Source organism: Clarias gariepinus, chromosome 8 (genome assembly GCF_024256425.1).
Source record: "Clarias gariepinus isolate MV-2021 ecotype Netherlands chromosome 8, CGAR_prim_01v2, whole genome shotgun sequence".
NCBI lineage: Eukaryota > Metazoa > Chordata > Actinopteri > Siluriformes > Clariidae > Clarias > Clarias gariepinus.
In genome coordinates, this window is record NC_071107.1 from 26803808 (window position 1) to 26826199 (window position 22392).

Consider the following 22392-nt stretch of genomic DNA (forward strand, 5'->3'; position numbering starts at 1 on the left):
AATAAATATAGTGCCAAAAATATTAGGGTTTTGGCATAAATTGAAATGGCCTTGTATTCTATGACTTTACTTATATGACTTCTATAGCTAAATGTGCAAATCCCCATAGTTACAGTGAATCCGGAAAGTATTTACAGCGCATCACTTTTTCCACATTTTGCTATGTCACAGCCTTATTCTAAAATAAATTAAATTTATTTTTCCCTTAGAATTCTATACACAACACCCCATAATGACGACATGAAAAAAGTTTACTTGAGATTTTTGCAAATTTATTATTTTTTTAAAAATGAGAAAGCACATGTACATAAGTATTCACAGCCTTTGTCATGAAGCTCAAAATTGAGCTCAGGCGCATCCTGTTTCCCCTGATCATACATGATTTGGAATGGCACAGACATTTCAAGCTTTTTAATTAATAGCCAACTGTTCTGGGGTTGAATTCCAAATAGAGTAAGATGGTAAGTTTCCAAACTCCATACTCAAGTTTCCTATAAATACTAGTCAATAAATGTGCTTCACTACATGTAGAAGTAGCAGTCCAATTTCTTTACTCAAGTAGCAGTGATGTTTTTTAAATATCTATCAGACTGAGTTACTGATAAACAATATTTTAATGTGTTTTTTTACACAGCTAAAGAGGATGCTGTTGACACCATGAAGGTGATTTGCTTCTTGCTAAAATCTTAAATGTGTCACTTTCTTAAGAGAATGAAAGTACTGTATAAATTAATAATGAATAAATGTACAATTCAATGGATGTGTTTATATGCATTGGAAGTTTATGAAACCATGTAGGCATTACAACAGAAAATGTTTTAGACCAATTTTTTATTATTATTTTTGTATGCAAATTAATTATTTAACTGGTTAGTTTAGACATGGATGGACAGAGTGTGAACACTAGCTAGAATGCTGGTTAAGGAGGAAACCACCTTATAATGATGCAAGTACTCACTCTGCCAAAAATAAAACATATTCTATAGTCAGTGCTCTAGTGCTTGACAATATGTCATGAAATTAAAAAAAAGAAAAGAATCTACCCAGAGAAATGTACCTTCTTTCTCTCAGACCAGGGGTCGGCAAACTTAAACACTCAAAGAGCCATTTGGTTTTCCACAGAAAAGAAAACACAGGTAGCCACAAAACCCTTTTGACATCTAAAATGCAAATAACAGCCAGATCTAGGAAAAGTCCTGGTGGTTTTAAACTTCTTCTATTCGAGACAATCCTGTCTCGGTGGTCTACAGACAATTCCTTTGACTTCAGGCTTGGTTTGTGCTCCGACATAAATTTTCAACTGTGGGACCTTACATAGACAGGTGTGTGCCTTTCCAAATCAAGTCCAATCAACTCAATTTACCACAGGTGGACTCCAATTAAGCTGCAGAAACATCTCATGGATGATCAGGGGAAACAGGATGCGCCTGAGCTCAATTTTGAGCTTCATGACAAAGGCTGTGAATACTTATGTACATGTGCTTTCTCATTTTTAAAAAAATAATAAATTTGCAAAAATCTCAAGTAAACTTTTTTCATGTTGTCATTATGGGGTGTTGTGTATAGAATTTTAAGGGAAAAATAAATTTAATCCATTTTAGAATAAGGTTGTGAAGTGCCTGTGAAGTGATGGGCTGTGAATACTTTCCGGATGCACTGTATGCTCTAAGTTAATAAATCTAATCAAATCTAGTAAAAAAAAAAAAAAAAAAAAAAAAAAAAACATACCAGAAATGTATAAATAATTATACCAACAAGAAATAGACTACATTTTGAATCAAAAGTTCAACAAAAGTGTCCATTAACTGCACAAGACCTCTCAATCAAATAAAAACTAACCGCAGGGTGAAACACATTGATGGCATGGATAGCAGCCTTCCCCTTCTGTTTCAGTCCAAACACCAAGTCTATCCAGTGGCAAAGCATCTGAGACACTTGCTCAGACTCAAGAGCCTGTCTGTGGATCAGCACAAAGAGCCTTGGATCGTTCCTGGCCCATGGAGGCAGATTTACATGGTTCACTCTCTCACTATTCTGCCGAACCCCGAAGTCAAAACCTGCAATTAGAAAAAGAAACATGTGCTTAACATGGTAAAATGATAATATATTTACAAGATTTTTAAGAATTTGCAAATAAAAAAATAGAATACATTTTCACCTGACTGTCCAGGTTTTTTTCGGAATTCAATGTTTAACCAGGTAAAAAAATAATACAGATGAAAATGCAGCAATATACCAGCTAGTTCAAAAGACACGAAAGGGAAAATTGTGGAAAATATGGTGACTGAAAGGGATACCTTCTCTGTTGACTAAAAATTCTGGCAGATAAAAAAACTCTGGGATCAGCTCCTTAACATCAGTCATGGACTCATAAGAGGATAGTCTCCATGTGGTCTCCATGGAGTGAAAGGTCCGGTCAGGAATATCAAAGCTCTGGTCTATGAGCATAAGAGAAAAAAATAATCATAATTTGTATAAATTACAATATGTAATCCATAGAGAGAAACAAAAGAAGAAATGAAATAAAAAACATGGTTGAAGCAGCTTTTAAAAACTTCACACGTAAGCCTTTTTAGACAGCCTTGTTTAGTTCAAAGTACCATTTAAATACAGTATCAGCCTCACTGAAGGCATTGGTAGCTCCGGAAATACAGGACTTTCAATATTCAAAACTTAATGTACTGTAATTAGAGAGTGAGATTACCTTGATAGGACAGAAACATTTTGGTAAAGGGAGGCATCCGGACTAAGAAGTGCAGAACGGTACCACTGTTGGAGTAGTGGGAGCCATAGTGGTATGGTTGTACAGGGGGCATGGGATCATCCTCACGAGTACCCTTCCTATATTCCTCCTCCAAATACTACAAAAGACGGTCATATAACTATTAAGTTTAGATAAACACAAATATTACTGTAGCTTGTAATTGATTAATGATATTTGAAATACAGAAAGAGTTAAATCAATACCCTGTAGTTATCTACATATCGGTCCTCTTTTTCTTTTGACTGCACTGCAATAGGTTTGCTCAGGTTTCTGCCAAAATACAATATGAAGTAGTAAGTATTTATTAAATGTTTATAAACATATTACTGTAACTTATTAAAGTATTACTGTTATTAAACATACATTGTAATCAAACACAGAAGAGCCTTATACTGAACAAATAAAATAGAAAAACAAAAATAAAAAAAGATTTCTATTTTAATATTCCCTGGCAGCCTGGTGGTGATGAGGCTTGAACCCAGACCATTTCTATAACTTAGCAACCAAATACTTTAAAACACCTCTTCTCAATATACACTGCCCAACAAAACAAACAAACAAACAAACAAATAAATAAATAAATCACACAGCCTAATTCAATAGACCACCTTTTGGTTTAATTTCGACCAGATCATCATTTTGATAAGCCTATAAAATGCCACAGCCTTTATTTTCATCCAGTAATTTCTGTCCAAGATTTGAAATTGATGATGGGAGAATATTCAATAGTGAGGACTTCATGAACTTTTTTAATAATAAAATTGTAAATATTAGGCATAAAATTGAGGTTTTGAAACCGAACAATGTAATTGATGCAGATGTTAATCTAGCCATGTCAGATCAGAACCTAGAATACTTTACTCCCCTTGAAGAGAATGAACTAATTTCACTCATCTCTTCTTCAAATTCATCAACCTGTATATTAGATCCTGTACCGACACATTTTCTTAAACAGATAGTACCAGCAATAACAGAACCCCTGTTGAGAATAATTAATTCTTCACTCAGCATTGGTTATGTTCCAAAATCTTTAAAATTAGCAGTTATCAAACCAATAATTAAGAAACCTGACCTCGACCCCTGTCAGCTGTCCAGTTACAGGCCAATATCAAACCTCCCCCTTATCTCTAAGATTCTGAAAAAGATAGTAGCGGAGCAGCTATGCTCATATATACATAGAAATGGCATACATGAACTGTATCAGTCAGGATTTAGGCCTCATCACAGTACAGAGACAGCACTCGTTAAAGTAGTAAATGACATTCTATTGGCCTCTGATCAGGGTTGTGTAACTATGCTTGTATTACTTGACCTCAGTGCAGCTTTTGACACCGTTGATCACGCTATTCTTCTTTACAGATTAGAAAATGTAGTAGGAATTAAGGGTACAGCCCTCTCCTGGCTCAGATCCTATCTGACCCATTGTTATCAGTATGTAGACTTAAATGGTGATTATTCTGCATGTTCTCTAGTGGAGTTTGGCATTCCGCAGGGTTCAGTTTTAGGTCCACTGCTTTTTTCCCTTTACATGCTTCCTCTTGGCAACATAATCCGTAAGCATGGTATTAGTTTTCATTGTTATGCTGACGATACACAGTTATATGTCTCAGCAAAACCTGATGAGAAAAAACAGCTTACTAAAATTAAGCAATGTGTGCAGGACATAAGGAATTGGATGCTAATTAACTTCCTTTTGCTAAATCCGGATAAGACAGAAGTTCTAGTCATAGGACCGCATACAGCTAGGAGTAAAATTTTAGATCACACCGTAACTTTAGATGGCCTTTCTGTTCCATCAAATGCAACAGTGAAAGACCTTGGTGTGATTATTGATTCCAGCCTTTCATTTGAAGCACATGTAGATAATATTACCAGGATAGCATTCTTTCACCTCAGAAATATTGCCAGGATAAGAAATTTATTGTCGCTAAACGATGCAGAAAAACTAGTTCATGCTTTTATCACCTCTAGGTTGGACTACTGTAATGCCTTACTGTCTGGTTGTTCAGCTAGATGCATAAATAAGCTTCAGCTAGTCCAGAATGCAGCAGCGAGAGTCCTCACTAGAACCAGAAGATATGAGCACATCACCCCTATCTTATCTTCACTCCATTGGCTCCCTGTGAAATTTCGCATTGATTTTAAAATACTACTCTTGACATATAAAGCATTAAATGGTCTCGCGCCGCAGTACCTGAGCGAACTGCTAGTGTCTTACGATCCGCCACGCCTACTTCGATCAAAGGATGCAGGCTGCTTGTCAGTACCGCCGCGTATTATGAAAAATACAGCTGGGGGCAGAGCTTTTTCTTACAAAGCCCCAAAATTATGGAATAGTCTTCCAAATAGTGTTCGGGACTCAGACACAGTCTCAGTGTTTAAGTCCAGGCTAAAAACCTATTTGTTTAGCCAAGCATTTTTATAAATAGATTTGCCATAGGTAAAGGAGCAGATCTGGGGGACTCATGGACGTAGAGTATTTTGGTGAACTGGTATGTTTGGATGCTGTCCTCCCCACTCTCATTGATCACTCAGGTTTGCTGACGGTGAGGTGATTGTTTGCTTTACATGTCAGGAAGCCCTCATGTTTGTGTTTCCTTCTGGCTCTCCCCTTTAGTTATGCTGTCATAGTAGTCCTGCTGGAGTCTCTGCTTGCACTCTACAGTTAATATACATTCACATTATACATTGTGTGACTGTGACCATACCTAACTGCCATCTCTCCTCTTCTTCTCTCCCCCCCCTCTCTTTCTCTTTCCTTTCTCCTCCTGTCTCCCCCTTTCACTCTTTCTCTCTCTCTGTCGAGCTACACTTGTCGTTCCTGAGCTGCCAGTGATCCAGACTCCCTCTGCCCCCCGGACCTGTCTGACCCATCCTGGTGCCCCGCTTCTGGCTGAAGATCTCGTCACATGGATGCCCCGTGTGTCTCTCTGGGATGCGTCTGGTGTCTGGGAATGATTCTTTCTACCTAGAAAATGGTCCTGGCCTTGACTGGTGTTGGCAACTGTTTCTCTGGGGACTTGACAGTTCGATAGTTCATGACTGAACCTTCTTACAAGTCTACCTGTGTCTTCAATAACTACCTGGACTCCATATTAACATCAATTAACATCAGCTATTATAGCTGAACTGCCTCCCACCCTACACACTGTATAAATGCAGATCATTTACTGCTTTCTGTTTCACCCAAATGAGGATGGGTTCCCTGTTGAGTCTGGTTCCTCTCAAGGTTTCTTCCTATTACCATCTCAGGGAGTTTTTCCTTGCCACTGTCGCCCTCGGCTTGCTCACCAGGGACAAACTGACCATTTTGATTTATTCAAATTCACATTTCATACAAACTTAAATAATTTTTTGACTGTGTAAAGCTGCTTTGCGGCAATGAAAATTGCTAAAAGCGCTATACAAATAAAATTTAATTGAATTGAATAGAATCAGACTTCTGCGTAAAGCCTTCTCCAGCATATCCCAAAAATTCTTAATGGGGTTGAGGTTTGGATTCCGTGGTGGCTAATCCATGTCTGAAAATTATGTCTCATGTTTCTAGAACTCCCTTTTCACAATTTGAGCTAAATGAATTTGGCACTGTCATCTTGGAATATTTCAAACATCAACTGACCTTAATTTAACGTTGCTAAACCTAGACTTGACCAGCCAAGCATCCCTAGACCATTGTCACGAACAGCATACTGTATATGTTCATATAGAACACTTTACTGTTGGAAGTACATTGGCAGATACTGGTCACTGATCACAGAGACTGTCTATGTTTGATAAAACTGCCTGGATAAAATGGGAGGGGCATCCAGCGTAAAACCCTTATCAAGCTTGTACAGGTGCATCTCAATAAATTAGAATATCATTGAAAAGTTGATTTATTTCCGTAATTGATTAGATTTTTGTGTATTGATTTAGCTCTTTCTGTATTTCACATATAATTAATTAATTACAAGCTACAGTATTATGTGTTGTTTAGATTTTGAATTATATTAATATTTGTAGTATTTAGATTCAGTATACACAGACTGATATATTTCAAGTGTTTATTTCTTTTAATTTTGATGAATATGGCTTACAGCTAATGAAAACCCCAAATTCAGTATCTCAGAAAATAAGAATATTGTGAAAAAGTTCAATATTGGAGACTCTTGGTGTCACACTCTAATCAGCGTATTAACTCAAAACATCTGCAAAGGTTTCCTGAGCCTTTACATTGTCCCTCAGTCCGGTTCAGTGGGCCACAAAAAGTCATTGCTAAAGCAGCTGGCTGTTTACAGTGTGCTGTATCCAAGCACATTAATGGAGGGTTGAATGAAAAAAAAAAAAAAAAGGGTAGAAAAAGAGATAACAGGCATAACCACAGCCTAAAAGAGATTGTAAAACTAAGCCCATTCAAGAATTTAGGGGAGACTCAACAGGAGTAGACATCAGCTGGAGTTGGTGCTTCAAGAGTCAAAACACACAGACGTATCCAGGACATGTGCTACAACTGTCGCATTCCTTGTGTCAAGCCACTCTTGAACAAGAGACAACGTCTGAGGTATCTTACCTGGGCCAAAGTCCTCTTTTCAGATGAAAGTAAAATTTCCATTTCATTTGGAAATCAAGGTCCCTATGTCTGGGGGAAGACAGGAGAGGCATAGAATTCAAGTTGCTTAAAGTCCAGTTTAAAGTTTGCAGTCAGTGGTGGGTTGGGGAGCCCAGTCATCTGCTGCTGTTGGACCACTGTGTTTTATCATGTCCAAGGTCAGCGCAGCTGTCTACCAGGAAGTTTAAGAGCTCTTCATGCTTCATTCTGCTGACCAGCTTTATGAAGATTTATCTTTAATCCTGCTGATTTAATTGTCCAGCAGGACTTGGCACCTGCCCACACTGCCAAAAGCACTAATACCATGGTGTTCCTGTGCTTGATGGGCCAGCAAACTCACCCGACCTAAATCTATGGGGTACCGTGATAAGGAGGATGAAAGACAAGACCTGACAACGCAGGAGAGCTGAAGGTCGATATTAGGGTCCATAACACCTCAGCAGTGCCAGAGACTGATTGCCTCCATGCCATGCCGCGTTGCTGCAGTAATTCATGCAAAGTGAGCTGTACATATTTATACTTTCCAGCAGTTCAACTGTTTAAAAAATCTTTTTTTTTGTTTTTGTTTTAAGTAACATTCAAATTTTCTGAGGTTTTCCTTAGCTATAAGATATAATCAAAAATAAAGATAATAAACACTTGTCTGTGTGTAATGAATCTGTATAATATACAAGTTTCACTTTTTGAATTTAATTACGAAAATAAATCAACTTTTTGATAATATTCTAATTTACTGAGATGCACCTGTATGTACGGACCAGGTGGTCCGCTGTGGCGAACCCTTGCCAGGAGCAACCGAGAGACCAACAACAACATTATTATTATTATTAGTAATAGCGGCACCCTAGTATTATCATCATACTTTTAGCAAACATTTTGACATTTACCTATAGAGGGAACAGTGCCTGACCCAAAATTATGGTTTTTAGATTTAGGGATAGGTGGTTGTATCTCCCTTAATTTTGCATGCACATCCACAAAACCTGTATGAAAATGTTTAGCCAGTTCTACTAAGCATGATTGAATGAGTCATGATGTATTTGGGACCAAAACCTTTTTGCTCCTGTGACTCCTAACTCATGTTTTTAGTCCAATCGGAAAACAAGACACATCATATCTAACGCTCTCTAATGTTCACAGGGAAAAAACTCATGTCAACCAAAAATAAATAACTCCTTCAAAACATCTTCTCTGGAGTTGCAACAACTTTGCATACATCCCCACAAAACGTATATGAAAACATTCAGCCAGGTCTTCTGATTGTTCCAAAAATAGTCTTATACCACTAAAAGTTTCCAAGATGTGTGTAAAAAAAACAGCAGTCACTGTTCTATTAGAGTATATACAAAATATCAGGTTATATCGGTGTGTGTCATGCAGACACAGCTGTTGCTTAGAAAACTGAGCTAAACCACACGCCCTCAACTCGCACCCAGAATAGGTTAATGAATATCTCAGGACCCATAAAGCCTAGAAAAGAGCGATTTTCATCATTTTGTCCAGGAAAACTCATGCATCCCTGCACCTCTTCATAGTTTCTCCAGAAATTGTCTCAAGTTGTTGTTGTTATTAATAATAGTAGAAGTAAGGGTAGTGGTAGATCAGAGGGTTAAGGCTTTAAGCTACTGATAAATTTTTTCCCTAAATCGTCCTTGACCATGACCGTCCCTGTATGAATGAGCGTGTCACGGATGCATCAGTGATGGGTATGCACCTACAGTAAATGTTTTTGGATCCTGGCTCATTTCAAAGGGCTCACGTGGCATACGGCCTTCCCATATGGCACACCCATCAGGTGTGTGGAGAGGTGGGGTCACTAAGCATGGCTGGCAAGAGAAAACCATCAATAGTCCACTCTTTAAAAGTCTGAAAGTTTGTGGCATAAGTGTAGAGCAAGGCGATGTTTCCCCAGGGACTTTAAAGGCATATCCATAAAGTATACGTCAGACATTCTTGAGAACTGCGACAAAACATTTATACTATTATTATTATTGTTGAACAGAGGGCAGTGAGTTGTGGGTTATCATTGGAACAACCTCCCATTTTTGTACAAATGACAACCTTTATAGGGCATTAAAGGAATTTTTGGCAACATTCTCAGACATTAAAAGATGCATTTAAATTATATTTATTTCTTAAAGGCATAGGTTTTGTCTAATAATAAAGTGTTTTTGGTAACTGTCAATTATTCAAAATTTAATGCAGCCTCTTTCAATAGCGTTTACGTAGTAGAAGTTATAAGGAAAAATCCATAATTTCCCCCCTAAAAAGAGTAAAGTACAGTAGTAATCCTATGGATAAAATCTTCCTTAGTGTTAAAAAATGTAATATTTCATTAGAAATAAACTATTGAGAGAACAATTTACTAAAAAAATAAACAGTCTTGACATCCACAGTATACTGTACTGTATATAAAACAGAAATTCTGTTTGGGCGGTGGGCAGTGGTGTTTGCACATGTTGTCACATGCAATTATCAGCTTTTATGTCATGCTGTGGGCATCTACAGTATCATGCTGCGGGACTATCAAGCTTTTTAAATGTTTGACACAAGATTGCTTGGCTATTTGCATATATGGGTTTGGACAATGAAACTGAAGCACTGGCCAATTTACTGTTGGAGGGTTCATGGCTACATTTGACCAGCCTGGTGGCCAATCTTTATTGATTGTACATTCCACCAGTAAGAGCAGAGTGTGAAGGTTTAATTAGCAGAGTAATAGCACAGTTTTGCTTAAAATATTGCAATGCACACAGCATTATTGGTGACATATCAGATTTCAAAAGAGGACAAATTGTTGGTGCGTGTCTCGCTGGCGCATCTGTAACCAAGACGGCAAGTCTTTGTGATGTATTAAGAGCCACGGTTCTAGGGTAATGTCAGTATACCACCAAGAAGCATGAAACACATCCACCTGGAGTAACTGTGGACACAAGAGGAAGCTGTCTGAAAAGGATGTCCGGGTGCTAATTTGGATTGTATCCAAAAAACATAAAACCACAGCTGCCCAACTCACTGCAGAATTAAATGTGCACCTCAACTCTCCTGTTTCCGCCAAAACTGTTCATTGGGAACTCCACAGGGTCAATGTACATGGCTGGGCTGCTATAGGCAAACCTTTGGTCACTCGTGCCAATGCCAAAAGTCGGTTTGAATGGCGCTCCATGAACACCTCCCATGGCGTGCAAAGTCACCAGATCTAAATATTATTCAGCCACTTTGGGGTGTTTTAAAGGAGCGAGTCAGGAAATGTTTTCCTCCACCAGCATCACATAGTGAATGGTTCAAAATCCCTTTTTAAAAATTTCAGACAGAAACCCAGGGCACAAATTCAGCAAAGTAAACATTAGAGTTAATAAATTGTAATAAATTATTTTTAACAGCCAGTAATTAATTATTATGTACTTATTTTACTTAATGTTGCATGCAGTAAGCTATTTTTTCATATACAGTGGAACCTCGGATTACGAGCATAATTCATTCCGGAAACGGGCTCATATTACAAAACATTCATAAACCAAATTTAATATTTCCATAAAAAATTATGGAAACTTAAATTATTTGTTTAAATTATACAGTCCAAAAAAATACATAAAAATAATTAATACACAATATAAAGTAAAAAAAAAAATAAAAAAAATTAACCTGCATTTTACCTTAAAAAATTTTTTTTTTAATTCTGACAGAAGTGTTTCCATTTATGCATACAGGTTCTGTGTGTGTGTACGTGTTTGTGTATGTGTGTGAAGCTAAAGAGGAGACTTTTACTTTCAGCCCCTCCCGGTTTCCCCTTCTCATCTTACACAGTAAACATTACATAAACACAGACACATACACAGACTTTAATGGAAAGACTTTTTTGTCGGAAAAATTAACAAGTAACATCACTAATGACACTCGTGTGAGCGCATATTAATGGAATCACTGCTGTAAAGTAAAAAACAAACGAATAAACCTGCACTTTACCTTTGAAAAGAATCGCGACAAAGCAGTGTTTCTGTGAAGAGCAATGTGTGTGTGTACGGCGCGCAGAGAGGGGGTGCTTAATACACACACACACACACACACACACACACACACACACACACACACACACACACACACACACACAGACACACAGACACACAGACACACACACTAAAGGCGAGAGAGAGAAAGAGAGAGAGAGAGAGGGAGAGAGAACTGGCATGTGTGTCAAATTACGCGCGCGCACATAACAAGAGGCTAAAGGAGAAAATGAATTTTTAACCTTTTAATAAGGCTTTCTTTTGCTTTACATGTGCGCACACGTGATTAATAAAAAACAGTACATGCACGCTGTACACACAAGCTTACAAACAAAAAATAAAAGATGTTTTACACACACGCGGTCAGAGTGTTATAGTAAACAGTACACGCGTGCATGGATGTTGATTATACCAGTAAGAGACTAGTACTAAGACCCAGCAGGGGAGACGATTACCCACAATTTCGCAGCACAAAAGAGAAAAAAAAAACCTTGGCTCAGTTGTGATGACGCTCGGCTTTCCAAGACAAAATGTATAAAAAAATCTTTGCTCGTCTTGCGGGAAAACTCGCAAAATGCGTTACTTGCAATCTGACGTTTCACTGTATTCTAATCAGCTTTTTAGCTATCAGTTTCAGGCATCATAATTAACCATGAGGTTTACAAATGTCAAATTTTAAACAAATGCTTTTTGTCAGACTCTTTCATATAAAAAAAAAAAAAAAAAAGAGAAAACTAGGTGGGCTACAAAACAATTTTTGCCATTGTTATTCTTTTAAAACTTACAAAAAAATTCTCCCAGGATTAAATCCTTGTAATGGTTTACCTGTAAATTGATGGTTCCTGCAGGTCCAGCACCTCACTGGTATAGTCACTCAGGATAAAGGGGAAGACAGGATACTGCATTAAGTCGTTAAAAGAGCGACCTGCATGCTTATTGAGATGGGTGAGATACTCAAAATTGGTGATCTGGCTGCAGCTCCACAGGTGTGTGAGGGCATTTATATTATCATATTCTAGCAGGTTTGGCAGCTCAGAAGTAAGGATGTTGTGGTAGACATCATCGCGAACCTGCGCATCAACAGAAACAGGATTTATTTTTACTACTTTTTAAAAATTTTTGGGCTGTGGGACGAATAATTTGAGTTTCCATTATTTCTTATGGGGAAATTCGCTTTGATTTACAAGTGTTTTGAAATACAATCCCACTTCGGAACAATTTCCCCAAAACTCCCCAAAAAATCCCACAGACTTAACATTTAACCAAATTTGATGGATTCTAGTGCAGAGCGAAAATTTGGTAAATATCTCAAATTTACATTTAAAGAGGCTTGCAAGCTGTGTCAGAAGATAGTCCGCCCAAAGGTATTAGTTTTACTCCCGGGGCTCAACAGATGCTTAACATATAATAGGGAATTTGGTGCATAACTAGTCCTATTGCGTTTGTCGTAGATCAATGAAAGAAGTGTCAAATTGCGCGGCTCATTCGTGAATGGGGCGATTGACATGACTTTTTCAAGGGATCTGTAGGAAAATTAACATATAATTGTAACTTCCATAGGAACTTTAAAACTAATCTAATCTATGAATCTAACCGTGGATCCCAATGTTGTAGAGACATGGGGGTAGGCTCATTTAACTCCGGCAACCAATCATGCTTTTTCATTTATCAAGATGCACATAAGCCAAGTAACATTATTAGTATCATGCTGTTAGCATTATGCTAACAGCATTTTTTGCTAGCATGAGGCTAACAGTATTAGCATGTCGCTAGCATTATGCTAACTATATCAGCATTTTGCTAATAACATGATTAGCATCTTGTTAACATGATGCTAGTGTGATTAGCATTATGCTAACTATATTAACATGTTGCTAGCAACATTATTAGAATGTTGCTGAGAATGTCACTAACATGATGCTAAAGTGATTAGCATGCTGCTAGCATGACTCCAGTGTTTTGCCACGGCAAGCACCACTCACATTTTCTTTAGAAAATGTAACCCTCTAGTTTATTATTATTATTATTATTATTATTATAATTCCACATAAAAAGATTTAGTAAAAATGTCATAGGCACATAAAGATAAAGTCAGAAAATGTAAAGAAAAAAAGAAAAGATTCTCTAAAGTAGCTACATTTGGTTTTGATGACAGCTTGGCACACTCATTGTATTCTCTTGTCAGAATTATCCGATAGTCAATTCTCAGGTGTGCCTTGTAAAGAGTTAATTTTTGACATTTCAAAATAATTGAAACCTCATAATTTCATGCATCATACATAATGCATCATAAATCATGGAGACACTATTTCTTTACCTTTGTGTTATCAAATGCCAGAAGCAGAGTTCGGCCATTAGTGAGGAATATCTCCACAGCATTGTCTCTAAGCTGCCACCAGCGTTTGTGCACCTCCTTAATCTCCTCATAAGTCCAGCAGAATGATGCAGTCTCCATCTCTCCCTGAGAAATCTGCTGATTAAAAAAACTTTTTTCATCTTGAGCCACTCATGTAAAGAATATTTCACAATCAGAAAATTTCAGAAAAAGCCTGCTGAGCTAACCTGGCTGTTACTGGATTCAGATGCATTGTCCTCCACAAAGTACATCCCTGATTTTCCTACAGAAAAGTAAAAAAATTGCAATGAATCATAGTACTATATTTTCAAACCCCCTCCCCACACATACACATTTTTTATACATACATTCACATAAACATGCACACACATACACATTCGAAGAAAATACACGAAAAGTTTTTTCACAATTCTTCACTTTTAATTCAAGTACTATAAACACACTGTCTTAGGTCAGTTAGGGTCACTATTTTAAGAATGTGAAATGTCAGAATAATAGAAAAAAAAAATTTATTTCAGCTTTTACATTTATTTTATTTTATTTCGGCTAGACATTTTTGTTGGGAAGATGGAGCTGCTGTGTATGGTCCGCTGTCATACACTGTTGTGTTTATTATTAATTGCTGTGTTTTTACGGTATGTTAAATAAACGAAATACTATGATCACCTCACAAATAAAACTTTCATTTTTAACAATCTGATTTCCACTCGTGATTTTTTTTTTTTTATTGCTCATGGAGAACTGGTTAAATCCAGGTGATAATAGCGCCTTTCCCTTCCTACAGGTTATTCATATATCTGCCATTTACCCCCGTGTAAAAGCTACAGTAGATTTAAGCTAGAACTGGTTTTGATTCAAATTGCATGTTCTGTATTGTGTGCTATTAGCTATCATGCACCTAAATACAATAAGCACTTTATCTCTGAGTTCTCAGAGTTACTTTCTAAATTAATGTCAGAATATGACAGTTTGTTCATTTGTGGAGATTTTAATATTCATGTCTAATGTCTGTCCAACTGGTAAATGAGTTTCGAAGTTTTTCAGATAGATAGATACTTTATTCTTCCCCATGGTAAAATTCAGTCATTTTTAAACTCATTTGACCTGACACAATCAGTAAATGACCCACACATCAGCATGGCCACACACTGGACCTTACAGTCTCCTATCAACTTACATGTACATTTAGGCATTTGGCAGACGCTCTTATCCAGAGCGACTTACAAAAAGTGCTTTAATGTTTACATCATTGGATACATACTTACACTGGGTTAACTAGTTTAATAACTAAGTGCTCTTAGTCCAACACAACAGGGAAGAGGTTGTGTGTTTTTTTTTTTTTTTTTTTTTTGGGGGGGGGGGTTAGTCCAAGTACTGGAGAAACTGATGCGTCTTGAGTCGCCATTTAAAGATAGTCATGGTCTCTGCTGTACGGACATCTAGAGGTAGTTCATTCCACCACCTAGGTGCCAGAACAGAAAAGAGCCTGGATGAATGCCGCCCTCGATCCCTAGGAGATGGTGGAATGAGGCGAGCAGTGCTGGAGGATCGGAGGGAACGTGGTGCGTGGGGTAATTAGCACAGACAGGTAAGTGGGTGCTGGGTAATTTTTAGCTTTGTAGGCAAGCATCAGTGTTTTGAATTTGATGCGGGCAGCTACAGGAAGCCAGTGCAAGGAGCGGAGGAGTGGGGTGGTGTGGGAGAACTTGGGAAGGTTAAAAACGAGACGTGCTGCTGCATTCTGGATCAGTTGCAGAGGATGAATCGTGGACAGAGGCAGGCCTGCCAGGAGTGAGTATTGTAAAGAAGAAATCGACAAGAGCGATTAAGGTTAGCGATGTGTGGGGAAAATGACAAATGATTGTCCACTGTTACCCCAAGATTGCAGGCGGTGGCTGAAGGAAACTTCCAGTATCCATCTCAGAAATAACAGACATTTGCATTTCGGACCACTTCCTGGTCGTTTCTGAATTAACTGCTCTCCTTTCTGCTATCACTTTCACCACAGCTTTGGACAGTTTGATGCTGCATTCATGAACACTAGTTTTTACATCCAGAACGAGCTAGATTCTCCTCCGTGTCCAGAGGACTTTATCTCCGCCCTCTACTCCAACTGCTTAGGGATTTTGAACTTCATTGCACTTTTTAAGAACAGATCCATGAAAACCAAACCTGACCCTTGTCTTAATAATACTATGCATGCCTTCAAACAGTGCTGCAAACAAGCCAAGCACAGGTGGAATGACTGGGTATACTGTGTGATAGTCTTTCTGACCATCATAATGCGGCTAAAGAAGCTAAATGTATGTACTTATTAAATTTCCAATTTCCATCAGCTGTAATCTTCCTAGAGTGTAATACAATTCAGTACAAGTCCATCTTGGATGTGTCAACATGTATCTAGGTCAACTATTGATAAATTTCTCAAACATTTTGTTGACAAAGTGGCTTCTGTTGGGCAGAACGTTAACACTACTTCTAATGGTCTTAACATATGCTTTTCTTCTATGCCCTCATCTGTGTTTAATATGTTTAAGCCAGTGTCCCCCTCTCTCCCCTCTAGGGTGGTCCAGCGGTTATCCTTAACTAACTGTTCTCTGATCATTATTTTATATAGGGTGCTAAAACAGGTTTTTAACACAGTGGGCACATGTCTCCTCCCGTTTATTAACAGCTGCCTCAGTTCAGCGTTTGTCCCAGATGTTTTTAAGCATGCTGTGGTCAGGCCTAATCTCAAGAAAATCAATTTCGATCCTGCAGTACTGTCTAACTTTAGACCAGTGTCTCATTTATAGTTTTTATCTCAGGTTCTAGAAAATGTTGATTTTATCCAGTTGCAACTTTTTTTCGGAAAGAAATCATATCCTGGAGAAATTCCAATCTGGGTTTAGAACACATCACAGCACGGAATCCGCTTTCCTGAAGATACAAAATGACTACTCTTGTGCATTGGTTCTAAAAACCATGTACTTGATACTGTTGGTCACTCCATTCTCCTGACAAGTCTGGCACAACAAGTGTAAGTGTTCTATTTTCTATGTACATGCTCCCATTAGGGTCGATTATTTCAAAGCACAATGTTTTATTTCTTCATTTTGGATGATGCATTAGACTGTGGAGGTCAACACATTTTTCCATACTGTTATGCACTGAGTTTAAAGATCGGCCATAAAATACCAGGTACACCTTCAGGTGACTTAAATTATGTCAATCAGAAGCTTCTAAAGACATCGCATATTTTTCTGGAAATTCCCAAGCTGTTTGAAGGCACAGTCAAGGGAGTGTAGGTAAATGTTTGACCTATTGGAACCGTGACATAGTGAATTACAGTGAAACCTCGGATTGCGAGTAACGCGGTTTGCGAGTGTCCTGCAAGATGAGCAAAGATTTTTAACACATTTCGGAAAGCAAGTCTTGTTTTACGAGCACCGAGTATCATGCGCTTCTTGTTTTGACGCCGAGCGTCATGTGATCACAATTAATCTAAAAATTAAGCCAACGTTTTTTTCTCTCTCTTGCGCTGCAAAATTGCTGGTAATCGTCTCCCCTGCTGGGTCTTAGTGCGCATCTTTTATTGGAAAAATCAACATCCGTAAATGCGTGTACTGTTTTCTTCCACATTGTGACCATGTGTGTGTGTGTAAAACATATTTTATTGTGTGTTTACAGCGCGTGTGTGCTGTTTCTTATAACACACGTGTATGCGCGTGTGTAAAGCAAAGGAAAGTCTCATTAGAAGGTTAAAAATCCATTTTTTCCCCTCAGCCTGTGCGCACGCGTAATTTGACACTATGTCGGTTCACACACTATCTCTTTTGCCTTTAGCTGAGAGGAAAAAATTTCTTTTCAACCTTCTAAATTCCAAACCTTCTAAAATTTTTACCCTTTAATTTCTAAAACTACGCGCGCACACACACATAACGACAGGCCCAAACACACACACACACACACCGCCTGCGCGCATAAACGGAAACACTTATCTGTCGGGATTTATTTTTACTTTTTTTATTGGAAGGTTGAAAATCCATTTTCTTCCCCAGCCTGTTGTTATAAGTGTGCGCACACATAATGTGACACTGAGCCGGTTCACACACTCACTCTCTCTTGCGTGCCTTTAGCGCGTGTGTGTTTGTGAACCAGCACGGTGTCCAATTACGTGCGCACATAATAACAGACTAAAACACACACGGAAACAAACACTTATCTGTCGAGATTTATTTTTACCTTCTTTTTTTTTTTAAAGGTAAAGTGCAGGTTAATTTGGGTTTTTTTTACTTTATATTTTGTGTTAATTATTTTTATGTATTATTTTTTCGGGATGTGGAATAAATTTGAGTTTCCATTATGTCTTATGGGAAAAATTTAATTTGGTTTACGAGTGTTTTGGAATACGAGCCTTCTTCCAGAATGAATTATTCTCGTAATCCAAGGTTCCACTGTAAAAGTGAAATACTCCATGTGTAAACAATTGTTAAAAAAAATTACTTGTGTCATGCATAAAATATATGTCCTAAATGGCAAATTTATAGTTGGTAAAGCACTTTAGCTTACCAAGCAACAATTCTCCTGCAGTTTCTCTTGAGGGCGCTACATTCATACACTTCCTTGTAAACCTAAAAGCATGGAAAAAACAACATATTTTAATACTTTACTTCTTGTGACATGAGAGCAGAATGCATTGCTTTTAGTAACACAGATACTAATGACAGATACATGATGTAAAAAGGACATTTAAAAATGAGTGTTAAGGTAGCAGCACCTGATAGGCTCACTGGTGGCTTTATCCTTTACAGTGGAAGAATAAGATGAGTGAGTCTTCTCTTCAAAGAGGAAGGCAAGTGGGGCCTTGATTGGGTCTATTTAGGTAACAAGAGGTAATATTTTTGTAAGTCATAATGCCAGCTAACATATAATGTATTCCTGAAAGTATTATCTTCACCTAAAAACAAGTCTGTGCTGTCTTGTCAATTAATCTGTGGCTATACTATTAATTTACCAGCTTACTTTGCCTCTATAAAATAGGTTTAGTTACTGATATGCTTATTGCGTTAAACCAAACAAGTCAATGGTACTGCCACTTTGAATAGATGGAACTTCCCAGGACAAGGACTTGAAAAAGTTATTTAGTTAGAAATTAAAAGTTGACCAAGATATTCTCTACATTGGCTCCAATAATTGAAGTATATTTTTTAAGTATAAAATCCTTCCACGACTAGCAGGTCTTATCTTACTGTCTAAACTTACATTTAGCATATTTACTACTGCTTTGTTTGCCAAATAGCTAAGTGAATATAAAGACAATGTGTGCAAATAAGATACCAGATGTGAAATTTGTTAAATTTAGAATTCAGTAAATATTTTGACTAAAGCAGTGATCCCTGCTTTTGCTTCATGGTATCACCTCTCTCTCTACGGGCATTGAGATTAATTGTGCACCTTACAAAATATGATGAGCACAAGAGTTCTCCAGACTAGCACTGCAACCTTTATAATTATGTCAAAAGGTTTGTACAGTATAATAATGCTGTGTACCTTCTGGTTTGCAGCGATCCTTTAGAAGGTATTTATTAGGAATTGTAAGGTAGCATCTCTGCAGACGTCTGCGCTCCCTGTTAGGCCCCTCAGTGGGATCCAGCTGCCACGATGTCGGGTATGATGACTGGTCATACCACACCGCCCTAACAGACACACGCATGCCCATATGCACGCACGCACACACAGTTTTAAAGCAGCACTGGTGTTCTATTGAGCACTAATATCTAGCACTATTGGCTATGCATAACATAGATTAGAGACACATAACTATCAATTAATAATGAACTATAAAATATCAATTAATAGCTGATTATAAAATGAAATAAATTGAGTTGACTTGGTCGACGAGGTGAACTGAAGCAAAATGGATAAACTAAACTAATAATTAAAGAAAAAACAGGAGAAAAAAAAAAAGGTCCTGACCGGTCATGCGAGAGTTGCTGCACCAGCTCTCTCCAATAACGGCTGGAACTCAGGTCAGTCTTATAAAGGCTTCGGATGTGCTGAATGACCTTCTTTCTTTCGATGCCTTGTCTAAGAGACATGTTTTGAGTGATGTCTGCTGCAATCTTGGAGATGTCCTTTGACTTACCATCCATTCTCTGCATTAGACTGCAAGGAAAATATTGAGTTAACATATGTAGTGAAACAAATGCAAAGAAGGGGAAAACTGGCTAAAATTTAAAAATTTTAAATTTTAAATTTAACTTACATCTTTTGAGCACTGGCCAGTTTTTTCTCCCATGCACATTTGCTTGTTCTTGCCTCTGAATCATATTTTAGTTGTTCCTGTCAAGAAAAAAAAAAGTTTTGAAATCACAAATAAAAAATGTTATTATACAAGATTTGTATAAGGTTTGGGGAAGTGAAATAGCTTTAATTAAAACGCTTAAAAATGTAAGAAACACCTAGAAATCAATCAATAAAGTTTGAATATTAGACAGATAACATCAATAATAATCTTATTATTAATCATCTTAATTGGCCACCCAGAAAATCCATAAAACACCTACTTAACACAGTCTGTATATGTACAGAGGCATTTTTGAAACAGCTGAACCTACAGGTCTTCCTACCACACTCGCCATGCACTACAGTTGAAGTCAGAAGTATAGGCACCTTTAGAGAATTAGGCATTTGACAGATGCTCTTATCCAGGGCGACTTACTTAAGTACTTTGACGTTATCATTATTAAATATATTCTTACACTAGCTTACTAGATTAATAACTAGCAGTTCCATCTTTAGTCAAAACCTGTTAGAAAGGATTTATTTACTTGTTTGTTTGTTTGTCTTTGGGTGGGAAGGAGTTAACCCAAATACAGCTGTAATTCGACAAGGAACAGTGACACGATCAGAGTATGACATCACAGTTTACCATACCTCACAGTCACTAGTTGGGCAAAAGTACAGACTCAATGTACAAGCACCATCTGTTACAAAGAATCGCCACCTCACAGTCTCTACCTCTAGGTAACTATGAGGTGACAGTATAAGTTAGGTGTATAAAACACTGCCACAGCAGCACTGCTGGCCATCTCAGGGACACTGATGGTATGATAATATCGCTTTTTACTTATACGGAGGACTAATTATCACTTGGATATGAGTTATTTGATATTTGATTTACTTACTATGGTACAGAGAAAAACAGTAAGTTATGTTATGCTATGATTGTTTAGGTGTAGTTTCCATGCATTTAGAAAAAATGTAAAAACTGAAAAAACTGGTAAATTCTTGCTAAATAAGAACATGTGCTAGATCTAGGATGCGCTTCCTATCTGGATTTGTGGCTCTAGCTGTTGCAGAATATGCTTTTAGCTAAATATGTTTAAGGACATACTATCAAGCCCTGTCCACAATTCACCCCTTACAGGAGAGTGAAACTGCTTTTGATTACAGACCAGTAATGTTTTTGAGAACAGACTAGACAGACTCCCTTATCCAAAGAGTTACTTATATTTTATCTCATTATACATCTGAGCAGTTGAAGGTTAAGGGCCTCATTAAAAGGCCAGACAGTGGTAGCTCACATTACAATTAATACTACAGAACAACAATACTAGGTACACAATTTAGAAAAAGTAAATGTCTAGAAAAATACCAAAAGCCACTGTATGCATACAATGGAGGTATGTGCCATGCTCTGGTAGAGCTAGGGGGATAGGGCCAAATGGCCCCTCTCTGGTAGTCCTAGTGAAGGGGGTGGGCGAATTTTCAAACCTCACTTGACAACAAAATGATAACGGAAAGGGCCAAGTGTACTATTTATTGAAAAATCTATTTCTAAACCAATAAGATCAAATAACACCAAGTTCAAAACAGATAAAATACACATGCAATTGTTATAACAGGCTTAGTTTGTCACTTATCTAGAGCTTTCTTTTAAAGAAGTCGAGTGGCTTATTAACGTGATTGGGGTGTGTTGTCGATAAGTGTCTTCCTACTTTGTCTCATGCTGTCTGCTGCCAGCGGTTTAAGACACAAAACACACAGAGGTGTCTCCTCTGCCCCCACCATCCCCACCATGAATCCAAGAGCAACATTGGCTTCATGTTTTCCTTTCGGCTGGATTTTTGGTTGATTAGGCTGATAGTGCTGAATCGCCTGCTTTTTGTGGTCCATGTAACAAATGTATCCATTGATGTTATTATGCTCACTACATACAGTACGCTACTGTGTTATGGTCTAAAATGCATGTATATTTTTATATTGCTTATTCTTAATCGTTTCCTGTAATTTTTCACCACAAACAATATTTATTTAGTGTAATTTGTAATAAATAATTTGTTATTTGTACACTGACAAACCCCTGCAAAATAAATGTGCCATAAAATAATCATTTTGGGGGATTTGTATTAATCGTCTCGACGAGTGTCACGTGCCTAGGGTTCATTATAATAGTAATAATATATTTGATAATAATAAACCTTTGAATGCATGTCCTAATATAATAACTGATAGAGATTATGTAGGTGGGCATTCCGTGGCAGGGGGGGATTTTAGCGCATAACAGCTGTTTGTGTCCGCGGTAAAGTTAGTTTGATATTCGCATCTCCGAATTCAACAGCTGCGTAAATAAACCCGCAAATAAGATACCCACATATATTTCCTCTCTACATTGTCTTTAAGCTCCATCCGC

At 37.6% G+C, this 22392-nt stretch overlaps 1 protein-coding gene across 3 annotated transcripts in view; it reads right to left on the reverse strand.

Annotated features, from left to right (window-relative positions):
• The window catches only part of lyst (lysosomal trafficking regulator), a 227574-nt gene that overhangs the window by 45487 nt on the left and 159695 nt on the right, over positions 1 to 22392 (reverse strand). For 2 of the 3 annotated variants that reach the window (XM_053502051.1, XM_053502053.1), the window contains 12 exons: positions 19963 to 20039; positions 19674 to 19862; positions 19248 to 19393; positions 18475 to 18571; positions 18267 to 18328; positions 13922 to 13977; positions 13677 to 13832; positions 12185 to 12429; positions 2968 to 3034; positions 2705 to 2861; positions 2298 to 2438; positions 1840 to 2057 (listed from right to left, as the gene is read on the reverse strand). In XM_053502051.1, coding sequence (XP_053358026.1) covers positions 1840 to 2057; positions 2298 to 2438; positions 2705 to 2861; positions 2968 to 3034; positions 12185 to 12429; positions 13677 to 13832; positions 13922 to 13977; positions 18267 to 18328; positions 18475 to 18571; positions 19248 to 19393; positions 19674 to 19862; positions 19963 to 20039 — 1611 coding nt within the window. The remainder of the gene's footprint in view (positions 1 to 1839; positions 2058 to 2297; positions 2439 to 2704; positions 2862 to 2967; positions 3035 to 12184; positions 12430 to 13676; positions 13833 to 13921; positions 13978 to 18266; positions 18329 to 18474; positions 18572 to 19247; positions 19394 to 19673; positions 19863 to 19962; positions 20040 to 22392) is intronic. The other variant, XM_053502052.1, reaches the window with a different exon arrangement.